General features: G+C 31.9%; 1 protein-coding gene across 4 annotated transcripts in view; it reads left to right on the top strand.

Annotated features, from left to right (window-relative positions):
- for (cGMP-dependent protein kinase for) overlaps positions 1 to 12,531 on the top strand; it is a 66,981-nt gene that overhangs the window by 41,383 nt on the left and 13,067 nt on the right. For all 4 annotated transcript variants that reach the window (XR_011782424.1, XR_011782425.1, XM_040721972.2 and 1 more), the window contains 2 exons: positions 11,561 to 11,802; positions 11,884 to 12,034. Coding sequence is in view for 2 of the 4 variants with exons in the window: in XM_040721972.2 (XP_040577906.1) it covers positions 11,561 to 11,802; positions 11,884 to 12,034 (393 nt within the window). In the remaining 2 variants the exon portion in view is untranslated. The remainder of the gene's footprint in view (positions 1 to 11,560; positions 11,803 to 11,883; positions 12,035 to 12,531) is intronic.

The raw sequence follows: 12,531 nt of genomic DNA, 5'->3' as shown, positions 1-12,531 counted from the left end.
AACTTCGTTTGCGTGAACACAATTGAAATCCCAATCTTTTTAATATCAAATCTTTAAAATATCATGATTTATTTTTAAATATTCCTTTTATTGGTCAGATGGAGTTGTACTGATTAAGATAAATAAAAGTTATAGTACTACAATCACTTTATTTCAACTAGAAACTGTCTATAAATCATATATATATATATATAAATAAGGTATACTTCCTTCTCTAGGAACGGCCTAAAAGACCTACGGATATTCAGTTCAAGAAAATTATTCATCTTGAGTGAGTTGTCCCTTGAACTGCGTCGCTCCTTTTGTAGTATTGAACTTTTAGTTTAATTTTCTCAAGATTGGATCTAAAATATAAACAGTAAGCACATATTTAAAACTAATACAAAATTTTGCATAGAATAAACAAAACTTTGTGTGGATTATTAATTTTCTCCTTATTCAAAAGTTGGCTCTAACTTATATCAAGGGTAAAAATATTCAAAATTTCAGACCATAAATTCTCGAAAAGAAGATTTGATACAAAAAAAACAACAACTAATTACAGATTCTTAATTAATGTACGATGTACAAATATAATTAAACAAAAAAAAAAAAAGAAGAAGACTTTTTACGAAGCCGTCAACTTTAATGGTAACACTGACGATTTGAAGAATGTTTGGGAAAAGATCAGCTTAGCTGTCATTATGTTTTATTAGATTAGATCTAAAAATCGATAAGGTTAAAAAAATAAGCACAAATCCCATTAGAAAGGATATTGGCAGGAAATACTTCTTTGTCAATCCTCAATTCTACTCAATCTGTTTTTATATATCGTATTTCGTAATGGATACATTATTATTTAACCAAATTCTTTTTTGATTTTTTGAAATAGTTCAGTTATAAAAAAAAAAATGGTTAACGTGGACCAAGGTTAGTAGAAATATAAGGCTATACCATAACGCGTGTATGCCTGATGCTTGACTTCCACCCACCTTTTATTCTTGACGTCATAGTAGATGAGTGGTTTCGTGATTTGCCAAAATCTGTTTTCCTTCCCCAACAATTGGTACGATACATTAAATTGAAAACTCTAGCGATAGTGACATCATAAACTATGAGTGTGGTTGCGTGTTTTGTCTAGCCTAGCCGTCGGTTTTAATACATAAGATGGAAAATTCTAGGAAGCCCGATTACATGATGATCTAACCTTATATTTATATTAACCTTGACGTGGAACATATTATTTAAACTTAAAGTTATATCCTTGATTTTAATAACGCTTTTATTTGAACAAGATAAAACCAACATAACACAATAGTATTTAGTTCAAATCTTTACCGTTTTAGTACTTTAAATAAATTAAATAATAAACAAAATAACAGCAATTAAAATGGAAGAAGTGACAATCACTTCTCTGTTATCAATTATCTATCCTTTAATATGATGGATTTCATATTGGAGAATACTGATTAATGAAAAAATAAACATAATATCTTGCAAGAGTGGTGACCTTCCCATAGGTGTTGGCCCCAACCCTATGAACTGAAATTAACCAAGTTAGATTATTAGATACATGAAGTGTTGAATCCATTGTGGGAGATGTTACTTTAGTCATTATATATGTTTTTATTTATTCCATTCATGGAAATAAACATTGACAAATGAATTTACATGAATAGTTGTTTAACAAAATTAATGACAGTGTAGCTGAATTATAATTCTAAATATTAAATTGGATTGAATGAATATATACAGTTGTAAAATTTATATTTTTTGATGAAGACCACTTAAGACAATTATTACAAATGAAGTTACATTTTCAAATGTCATTTTAACATATTAGAAAAATAACCATAAAATTTTGTTGAAAAAGCTTATAAGTCACTTGTTCTGGTTCGCATAAATTGGCTTGAGATACATTTGAGGTATTACTTCACAGTACTATATATAAAACCCAAAAGATTTGAATACTATAAGTCAACTTATTATATTAGAATCGATGTCGTGTCTATATATTATTTACTTTATTTAAAATACTATAACGGTAAATATTCGACCACATACTATTGTGTTGTGTTAATAAAATCCTCATTAATGAATATAAAATATTCTTCTGCAAAAGAACACTCGTTACTTTAACTATGACATTTACAGATTATAAACAATATTTATTCATCATAATATCATTTTTAATTGAATTATAATTGTATATATCAATAAATTAAGTATCATGTTTCGGCCGAATGTCCCAAACGGTCCTGTGGCAAATTTTCCTTTGTGGAAATGTTGAGAAAAACGTATGTTTGGGAAAATGTCATTCGGCAAATTGTATTTCGTTAAAATGTTTGGGACCAAAACTCCAGACACGAAAACCAATATATCACTTTTATAAAAAGAATAGAGTGGAGTGTTTACGGGCTTGGAAGATATAATAAGCTTAATTCGTTCATAAAAATTTAATTATATAATTCAATTAAACATTAAATGGTTTTTAGATATTTCATGCTTATAAAGCCAAAGCCATTCTTGTGATTTTAAATCAATTTACTTGTAATAATCATTCTCATAATTGTTTATGCTTATAATTTATTTCTTACTAAAAACCAATAGTTCAATTATAGTACATTATATCATGGAATTCTAGATACCTGGAATACAGATGGCATTTTTCCTTTTCCCATATGAGTCAACTATTATTTTATGTGCACAATAATAAATAAGAGTAATATAGGGGATAAATATATTGTTTTTAACGTTTCAAAAAAAGTTAATATACAAAATTCAGCAAATATTGGTATTTCTTATATTTTTTAATACAAATAATAATATTAACAATTATTATAATAAATAACTCAGAACAAAAATAATAAATATAACGATATATTTAAGCACTTTCTGACGAAATTTTTTTACATTTTCTTTTAGTCATTGATTCTCTGGAATTTGTTGCCCGCTTTCCAATATGAATCCAGTTATTTATTTCTTTAGTAAAAGACTAACTAAAACGTAACATATTTCACTAAAGATAAATCCAGGTTTATTATTTTTCATTAGAATATAATTTACTTCATTATTATTTGATATCAGATTTAAAATTCTCCAAGCCTGTTGTCCCATGGCAAAAGTAAGATCTTATGGAGTGTATAGCCCACCTCGATTGACCAAATAAAGAAAATTAGTTCTTCTTTTGTTCAGTTCATCATTAGTTGAACTTTCAGCTGATATAGTAAGAGCATCATTCGAAGAAACTAGCATCGAACAGCAACTATCAGATTTCAATTTTTTTGAAATATAAAAAATGAGAGCTTCTTCTTCTGAACTGACTTCACAGTACTGAAGAAAATTAAGGATTCTAACTAGATCCTTAGAATACGAATTTTGAACTTCAAATGATACATTTTTATCATTGGTGATTTGCTTGATTTGATTCATACTGAAAGAATTAAAACGGGCAAGAGATAGAATTTGTATATTTTTTCAGCTTCAAAAATCTGACGTTCTGAAACAAAGTAATTAGTACCAGATAACTGCCTATACTAGCTAAATCTTGCTTTCAATTTTCCACTGAGTAAATCACGCCAAAAAATTATTTAAAAACTCATAATTCTCATGGTTTAAAGTTAATGGTTCCTTAGAAGTATTACGTTTATGTGTGCCATCACTTGGTGTCCTGCAATTCACAATATTCCAGTATTTTCTAATTAAAGTTAAGAAGTTTTTGGTGTCTACCCTTTCAGGATTATTTAAGGTGTAATAATTCAGTGCTCCAACAGTACTTTCATGAAATATAGAATCCCCATGTAGAACATTTGTTTTTTCAATTGAAGATAGGAGCTTTACCATAAAGTTTGTGAGCTAACTTAGCTGGCTTTGTTTCTTTCATTTTGTATAATTTGATGAGAAGATAGAAATTTGGAAATCCTATTTCAAGATCCATCAATTTTGGACATTTTAATTTTTTTTTCTTTGAAAGTAGTTAAATATGTTTTTAAAATTATGAGTGCTATCAAAAATAAGGAATATTGGTTTTTCTTGAGATGCTGGGTTTCGAATTGATTCGTTCCAAATCATGTTGTAATTCAACTTTAAAAAAAAAAAATCTTTTTGGAGTTGCATTCTCTGCTAATATTTTTAATTATGTTATAACTAATGTCTAAACCATGAGCTATTGGTATAATTATGTCATATAGACTTTTTGATGTGAGTTTTTTATGGGAAATAAAGGTACTGTGTCTCCATACTTAGAACAAAAAGACTTCACGATAAAACCCAAAAGAGTTTTTGTAATTTCCTTCATCTAGTACAAATATTTTTCCACCAGAAAATTCTATTCTTTGAACTGTATATACTCCATCAACCATGAGGATTATCTTTTTTTCTTGTAAAGACAATTTTTTAGATCTGCATTTTAGATACTTGATAGTGGATGCAGAGAAGCCTTTGGACAAACTTGACAAAGATCCTGATGAAGGTAAAATTATGTTCTCAGACGTAAGCATTTGGTTGTACAATGACTGACTAGAGTTATCCCAAATTAGTGATGTGACCAAAAAGTAGGGAGAATATCTTCTTGGAGGGGCATTGAAATTTTTTAATTGTTCAGAAATGAACACTAGCTTAATTAAAGTAGGAATCGGCAAACTTTAATTCAGATTATTCTATCGATTTAGAAAAAATTTCCAATACCATTGCTTTTCTATCTTCAACAAGTAAAATGTCCAACCTTCTCAAATGACCCACAATATTGAGAAGCGAAAATACCGAAGTTATTTTTGGCAATGAAGTAATATGACTGTATAGTCCCAATTTATCTGTATACATGTGGGCGCGTCTAAAACTGAACACTGAATTTTTTTTAAATAATTATGTAATTTTTAAAGTGGTCGACGAATTAATTTATTTAACATGAAAGATGAGAGTCTTAGACACATGTCTATTCAATATGGATGCCCATGCTCTCCACCACCAACTCCAGCCTGGACCGGAACTTGCTGCATGACTTGGCTATGAAGCTCTGGTAGAGGTTGGCTCAAGCATTCTTGAGGGTAGACTTCAGCTGGTCCTGAAACTTGTATTGGACTCCCGACAGCATCACCTTTAAATCCCCAAACACTGCAAAGTCAAGCGGCGAACAATCAGTTGAGTGAGACGGCCAATAATTCCGATCGAAGAAGGCTAGAGTATCGATATGAAGGAACTCTAGGATAAAGTTGCTAGTGTGGCAGCTGGCACCCTGCTGCCACCACCACCTGTCCCGTAAGTAACCCTGGTCCAAGGGAACACTTTGCCCTTCAAGTATTGGTAGTAAGTCTCGGAGTTAAGCCTCTCGTGGTCCTCCAAGTAGATAAGTTCACATTTCTGACCGTCGGACGCAACAACAGCAAGAACCTGGAGGTTGGGGAAGTGCTGTGCATTACCCGCATGCACCACGTCATCATCCCTGGCACCGACAGACTCCGCCAGATGAAATTCGGTGTTGTTGGCCACCAATTAGCCTTGGCTGAAGGGCGTCTCATTACTGAACAAAACGACGACATCGGGTTGCTTTGCCTTAAGCTTGTTGAGAAGAATTTTCGACCTTGCGAGGCGTTTTTCCTTATCTATAGGCTTGAGGGCTTGACGAGGGGTCGTCTTGTTGACCTTAAGGCCAAGCTCTTTCATAACTAGCCGGTCCATGATCCTTCTGCTGACGTTGAACACCCTAGAGAGGCCACTGGCGGTGATCTTGCCTCTCTTGTCCTCGACAGACTTTTTCACGGCAGCAACCATTTCGTCCGACCTTCGAGGCCTTGACTTATATCTTGTGGTCGCCTCAGGAGTCCCTTTGGCTTCCACGCTGTAAACAGTGGTACGGCTGCAGTTCAGAACCTTGGCAATTTCAGTGGGAGCTTTTCCCCGCGTGGAAAATTCCAAAATTGCGACTCGCCGTCTCTCCATATTATCGGCTGTTGTTTCACTGTTTCTATTTAGATTTTGCTGGAGTTTTGTATGTAACTAGTCAAGACCCTTGCCTCGAAGTATAAACTGGTTTCAACTCAATAAGATCACTAATTTAAAGAATTTAAATTAATATTTGTTTTATAAGCTAATAAAGTTAGAGCTGATTCTCATTCTAAATTGAAATGAATGAATATATTGTTTTGTAATATTCATATTCTTTGATAAATATCACTGAAGACCATTATTACAAATGTACTTACATATTTGTTGTTTCTAAAATGTATGTTTAATTATAATACTGTCTAATACATTCATTTATATTTATATAACTAAAGATGTCGGAACATTTCTCATATAAAATTCTACCCAAACTCCATATCTTATTAATACAATTTACATACATAATACTTAATACTATATTCCGCCAACAACAAGATCAACAAATCCAAAAAGGCATGATTAATTCATTTTCAGTGGTATGTGTATGGATAAATGGCTTATTGCAATTCCACAAACGTCCATTTTTCATCTCAATCATGTAGTGTCTTTCATTTTTAGTTTTAATTAGTTTTCCTAATGAATGGATAATAATGAATCCATTGTTTTGATGTGATCTTGGACTGAAATTGATTGCCCAATGTTAACAGGGTACAAATGGTTCATTTTTTTATTACAAAAATGATTCTGCTTTTTATTTTTACAGATATACTATATTAATTATTGGATTTCCTAGGTACTATTGGCAATATTGACCTCATATCCTGTCTTAATACTAACTTTTTATGGCTAACTCCATTTTCCTTCAGTGTATTCCTTATCTCTTGTAGTCCACGATTAATCATTGACTTATTTACTCGACCGTCTGATGTTAATGTTTTAACTTTATATTTTAGGCCTTCACATTTGCTTCGGCTAAACCATTTGATTGAGGGTTATGGGTGATAAAAATCTCTACTCAACTCCCCATTCATATAAAAAATTCTGAAATTTTCTTGACTCAGTTTGACTCAAACTGCTCCAGTATACCAGAGTCAACAAAATATCTTTCAATCTCTTTTTTATAACTCTTGATGTTATACCACTTTTCTCGTAGTAGTGAAGCTCTTGGAATCCTGAGTATCGATCGACATATTGAATTGAAATGCTCTAATTACCTTGGGACCTTGTATGCGAGGCTCCAACTCTAAAATTGCTAATAAACTTTGCATTTCCTTACCATATTTTCAATTTCAGAATTAATTATGTGCCAATAAATTATACTTCTTGCTCACTTTTTTTTTAACTATTCCTTTATCGGATACGTGTAAATTTTCTAAAATGCTCTTCCTATCTTCCTTCGGAATCACGATTCTTCTATTGTCCACTGCTACCAATCCTCCATATAGGTAATTCATTTCGTAAATTCTAATAAAGCTTTCTTTCCTCTTGTAACTTTTTAACGTCTTCCACAAATCTCTTGGCAACATATTCAAATAGTTCTTGATAAATTGTATCTTTTTAAGCATACTCTTTCAATTTTTCCAATCTCTTCTCTCTTATTTGTCTGCTGTCTGTCTGATCTCCAAGAAAAGCTCTTATTAATACTTTTCTTGTTTTCTGAACTTTACAAATATCCCTCTCATACATCTTCACATAGATGTTTCTAATATGGGTTTCTCAGAAGTGCGTTTGCAATTATCAAATTTTCTCCTGCTCTCATTCGACCGTAAAATAATATATCATTTGAGTTTGTTCTTTTATTTCTCTCTGTCTCGGATTCACTATATCATCTAACGTTTCTTTATTCATAATACTAACAATAGGTCTGTTTCTATTTACACCTTGCAAAATCAATCTTTATTTTATTTTTTTTACCTGAAACATAGGAGATTTTTCCAAATTTCTTTATTGGGCTACTTAGGCTGTTATTTTTCCTTTTGTTGAAGGAATATCCTTTCCGACACATTCTTGAGTCCCCAAAATGAATCCCTTTTCCCTATGTATGACACTGCCTTCTTGGATGATTTTATGAATAAAATCTGCATTCCATTATTTCTTTCATTTTCCCTGCTATAGGTGTTTTTCTTTTTGTTATATTCTTCAATAATGAACTCTTGTCCTTTGTTTCATTAAATTTCCGAATTTCACTCCTGTCTGACTATCTTTTTCAAGCCTATTTTTCTTAAACTTTGGTCATCCTTTTTAGCAGTTTCTTCAGTTTATATGTATCGACGGTTTTTTGAAGTGTCCTTTGGATCTCTGGCATGGGCATAAGCTTCCTTCTTGTCTATTCTTCCTGATGTCCAACAATCAATTTTACTTAAGTATTTCCTTCTTGTTACTATATTTACCATTCAATTCTGTACGAATAAAATATTTTGCAATTCTACAAAAATAAGCAAAAAAATCACCTAAGGTCTGTCCTTCCGATTGGCATGTAAAGTATAACTTTACCTGATCAAAACCATAACATATTAAGATGGGAATTTTTGTACTTTATCGAAAAGATACTTCTATTTTAGAGTCATCTCACTTTCCCCCTCATATCCATATCTTAAACTGAGCGTGAATCTATGTTTTATCCATTGTGATGTACCGACGCAAAAACTCCTTTTTATTTCGCGTAAACATCTCGTAACAGTTCTTTGAATCATCTGCTCGTTGTTGCTTTGGTTTAAGCAAACTCAGCACATATTTGGAAAACAGCTTTTTCATACCCACATGTTCGTGTATGATGGTGTAAAATTCACCTTTTGATAACTTCAGAGTGGCAGCTATCTCTTGCAACTTCACTTTGCGATTGCCCATGATGATTTTCAGGGTTTTTTCAATTTTTTCCGGAATAACATCTTCATTTGGCCTACCAGGGCGTTCAGCATTATCGGTGCCCGTACACCACGTTTGAAATCGGCAAACTTTCGTTTGATGTTTGTTTTGGGTGAAGCAGAGGCTGGATAACATTTTTCAATCCAATCTTGGGCTTGAGCGCTGTTTTTTGTTTTTTTTTCCTCAAAAAGCAATCATAAATCAACACACGAAATTGCTTTGAATCCATCGTTTTTAAGAATCACAAAAGTAGTGTCACTTAAACCGCTGTAAATTGATAAATAATAAACCAAAAAATCATGAAATATTGAAAGTAACTTTTTGAATGTTTGTACTTCCAAAAAGTATTTAGTTAGTGGTTCAATATTGTAGTTAGGCCCGGAACTTATTGACCGATGGGATATATATACACTATAGATGTTGGAACATTTATTGTATAAGATTCTATCGGACCTCCATATATTATCTATATAATATACATATATATCACCAAATGTATAAAAATATTAAAATATCATTGTATCATACGAGAATAATACACATACATATTCTTTCGAAGAGCCTCTTAAGTTACTTGTTATGTTTTTAGTAGATTGGCTGGATATCTATTGGAAGTATGAATTCACAAGTCTTGATATACAACTTCAAGGTTTTGAGTCCTTTTAGTATCTACGTAATGTAGACTGTTTCGTTCTGATTGGACCAGAAATAATGCTTATGAAGATACGTAAGCCATCTTTCAATTGGAATTTCAGATTGCTCCAACTGTACTGAAATTTAAAGTTTTCCCTGCACTCTCCAACGACCCAACCTTTGACTGTCTCCCCGAATCTTCTCTAGGTTGACACACCACAGCCAACACCCTCTTCTTCTGACACATTCTTGCTTAATATTATGCTGATGCCGGCTTTTCAATCCATAGTTTTGTACAATATGAATCCTCCATAATTTCTAATGATATTAGAACTCATAACGGATAATTAAGTGATGAACACTTCTCCATTCGAGCCGCCTTCAAAATTTCTTTATTTTTTTATATTAAAACATATTGTATTGGTGATAGGTATTTTATCAATTTAAAATAATTATGCCGTTTTTTCTTCTTTGTCACTTTTCCTGGCCATTTTTTCCTAAAATCGTACCATATTTAGAGGAACAGAGGAATTGATTTCGCTTTTTATCCCAAAAATGATTGGGACGAGCCATTTGTTCACTCCCCAGAACCGTGGATGCTTGGAAATGCATAACTTCAAATAATGCTGGGTTCTCCCTTTATTGTCTTGGAGGAAGAGTTCCCGGGAATAGGGCGATACTTGAAGTTGATGATAAAAAATAATCCCGATCGTTTGCAGTATTCGTTGATGAGAGGAATAAAAAGTGTTCCGAATAAAACTGGCTTTCTATAGGGTTAGGGTCCCCTATCGACATAAATGAGCTGAACACTATTTATCTATTGAAAAATAATTTAGGATTAGTTACTATAGGAGATATGTTAAATACTAGTGATGCTAAAGAATCCCCTCCAGCAAAATTCAGGCTATCCAAAAAGGAGCACAGATAAAACCCCTTCAAACTTGTCATATCGACTATAAAGGACTACATCTCTTGGCAACACCACACAGACAAATTTAAGGAGGCCGCGAGGGAGGCAGAGTGAGTACAGGACTTCATCATGCATGTTTGGGATCCTATCCTCATATCAAAGAAGATATATTAAAGGAAAAGTAGGAAATCTGCAAAGAATGTAATGAAAAAAAGTAGTATCGCATAATTTCACAGCAGCTCCCCAAATTAATTACTACTAAAAATTAGCCAGTGTGTTGAGTCCGAATTTTGTAGGAAGCCATGGAACCACGGACTCTTGTATGGTTTTGGGGAAACAAGTGATCTCAAACGACTGGCTTCAAAAGTTCTTAGTAAAGTACCATGTTTATTACTTAGAGCACAATATTTATCATACAGTTTGTTTTGCTCTTCCTGCTCTAAACAAGTTTGGACAAAGTTGGTCCAGGGGAGAGAAAAAGATAGAGTGAGACGAAGAAAAGATAATTATTTATCTTTACCGTCGTGAAGACTAGAGTTCTAAGATTGAGACTTTATTTACCCAGAGTCGGATTAAAAAGCTGGATCATCTCATCTTCCCTTCGTTATTTATTTTATGAGAACAATTTTATTTAATGAAACGCTGTATCAAAACTAAATTTTTAATAGTTCAAATTGTTCATGTTTTTATTTCAAAATATTATCTACCAGAAAGGGTTATCCGATGTTGCTCGAGCCAAGTAGGGAAATGGAAATCACATAAACAGTGGTCATTGTTATTTCTTCTTAATGGTTAGACACCTTTGGTGCGGGCGAGCATTATGATATATGCATTATGTATTTTTTTTTAAATGTGTTATAAACTTCTAATAGCATACCAACATATAATCATTAAAAAATTAGCTTAGTTGAAAAGGCATCGTTTTATATTTGTCAAAAATTTGCTCAAATTAGTCTTATGCTCTTGCATAAGAAAATTAGGGTTAAAATTGAATTTGATTTAAACGCCCACCCCCCTCAAATATATGGCTGCTGCCCGCAGGGCCTAGGTGGAGGTTCCGAACTCGTGTATCGTAAGAAAATTTAGGACAAATGCAGTAGGAAATTGATAAAATATTATTTTAGAGTGGCATGTTTAGACTACTGTAATTCAACAAAAATAAACATAATGACAACTATTTTTTTTTTTTTTTTTAAACATAAAACTGTAAGTTTCTCAATGTAAGACTTATACTTACAAATGAGTTCTCTTTCGATATGTTTATTATTTTTTTTTTCTTTACATTTTCCGTAGGTCAAAGTTACCAAATGTGAACCAGGTAAAACAGAGGATAAATTCATCAGAAATCTTCATAAAGGTGAATTTTTTGGAGAAAAAGCTCTACAAGGTGATGTCAAACGAACTGCAAATATCATTGCTGATGATCCAAGCGGTGTCACTTGTTTAGTTATTGATAGAGATGCCTTTCATCATCTGATTTCAAATCTAGAAGACATAAAAACACGTTATGTTGACCTACCAGAACGGAAAAAGATGTAAATGTGTTTTTATCAATTTTATGTTTTTTTGCTTTTAAATTACTAATTAAGTTTCTATTATAATCAATGTAATCTTAGAATTCACGAAGAATTCAAAATTCTCAAGTTGTCAGATCTAAGGATTATTGCTACTCTGGGTGTCGGTGGATTTGGTCGAGTCGAGTTGGTTCAAATAGCAGGAGATCCAAAAAAGCGTTCATTTGCTCTAAAACAAATGAAAAAGTATCAGGTAAATATTTTGAATTATATTACAGACAAATACATTGATTAAAGTTTGATACTGTTTTAATAAATGTATAACTGTGCATTGGATTAATGTATAACGTACCTTATAGATAATATTGTCGTAAATTCAGTGAAATGGATAATAGTGTATTATAATTAATTTATTCTCAAAAGAAATATTTTTTTAATGTGCGATATTGACTTGTAAATTAATATCCAGTTCTTTTTAAAAAGTAAAATAATCATAACAAATGGGAATTTCCCCAATTTAATGCAAATGAAAGTGGTTCTAATTTGAAATAATCATCAAAAAGGGATTGAAAATGTAAATGTGTTGATAAAACAACATTTCAAATATATTTTTACAAAAATAATTTGATAATTATAAAATTGGAATTGATATAGAGATTTTTAGTTGAAATATATCAGATGAGACTTTTACTTGATATATCAGATGTGTATACATGAAATTAGATTTAAAAGAGATAGAAAATATATGTT

This window comes from Lepeophtheirus salmonis, chromosome 12 (assembly GCF_016086655.4).
Source record: "Lepeophtheirus salmonis chromosome 12, UVic_Lsal_1.4, whole genome shotgun sequence".
In the NCBI taxonomy this organism is placed as follows: Eukaryota; Metazoa; Arthropoda; class Copepoda; order Siphonostomatoida; family Caligidae; genus Lepeophtheirus; species Lepeophtheirus salmonis.
This window is presented reverse-complemented; position numbering and strand designations above follow the sequence as displayed.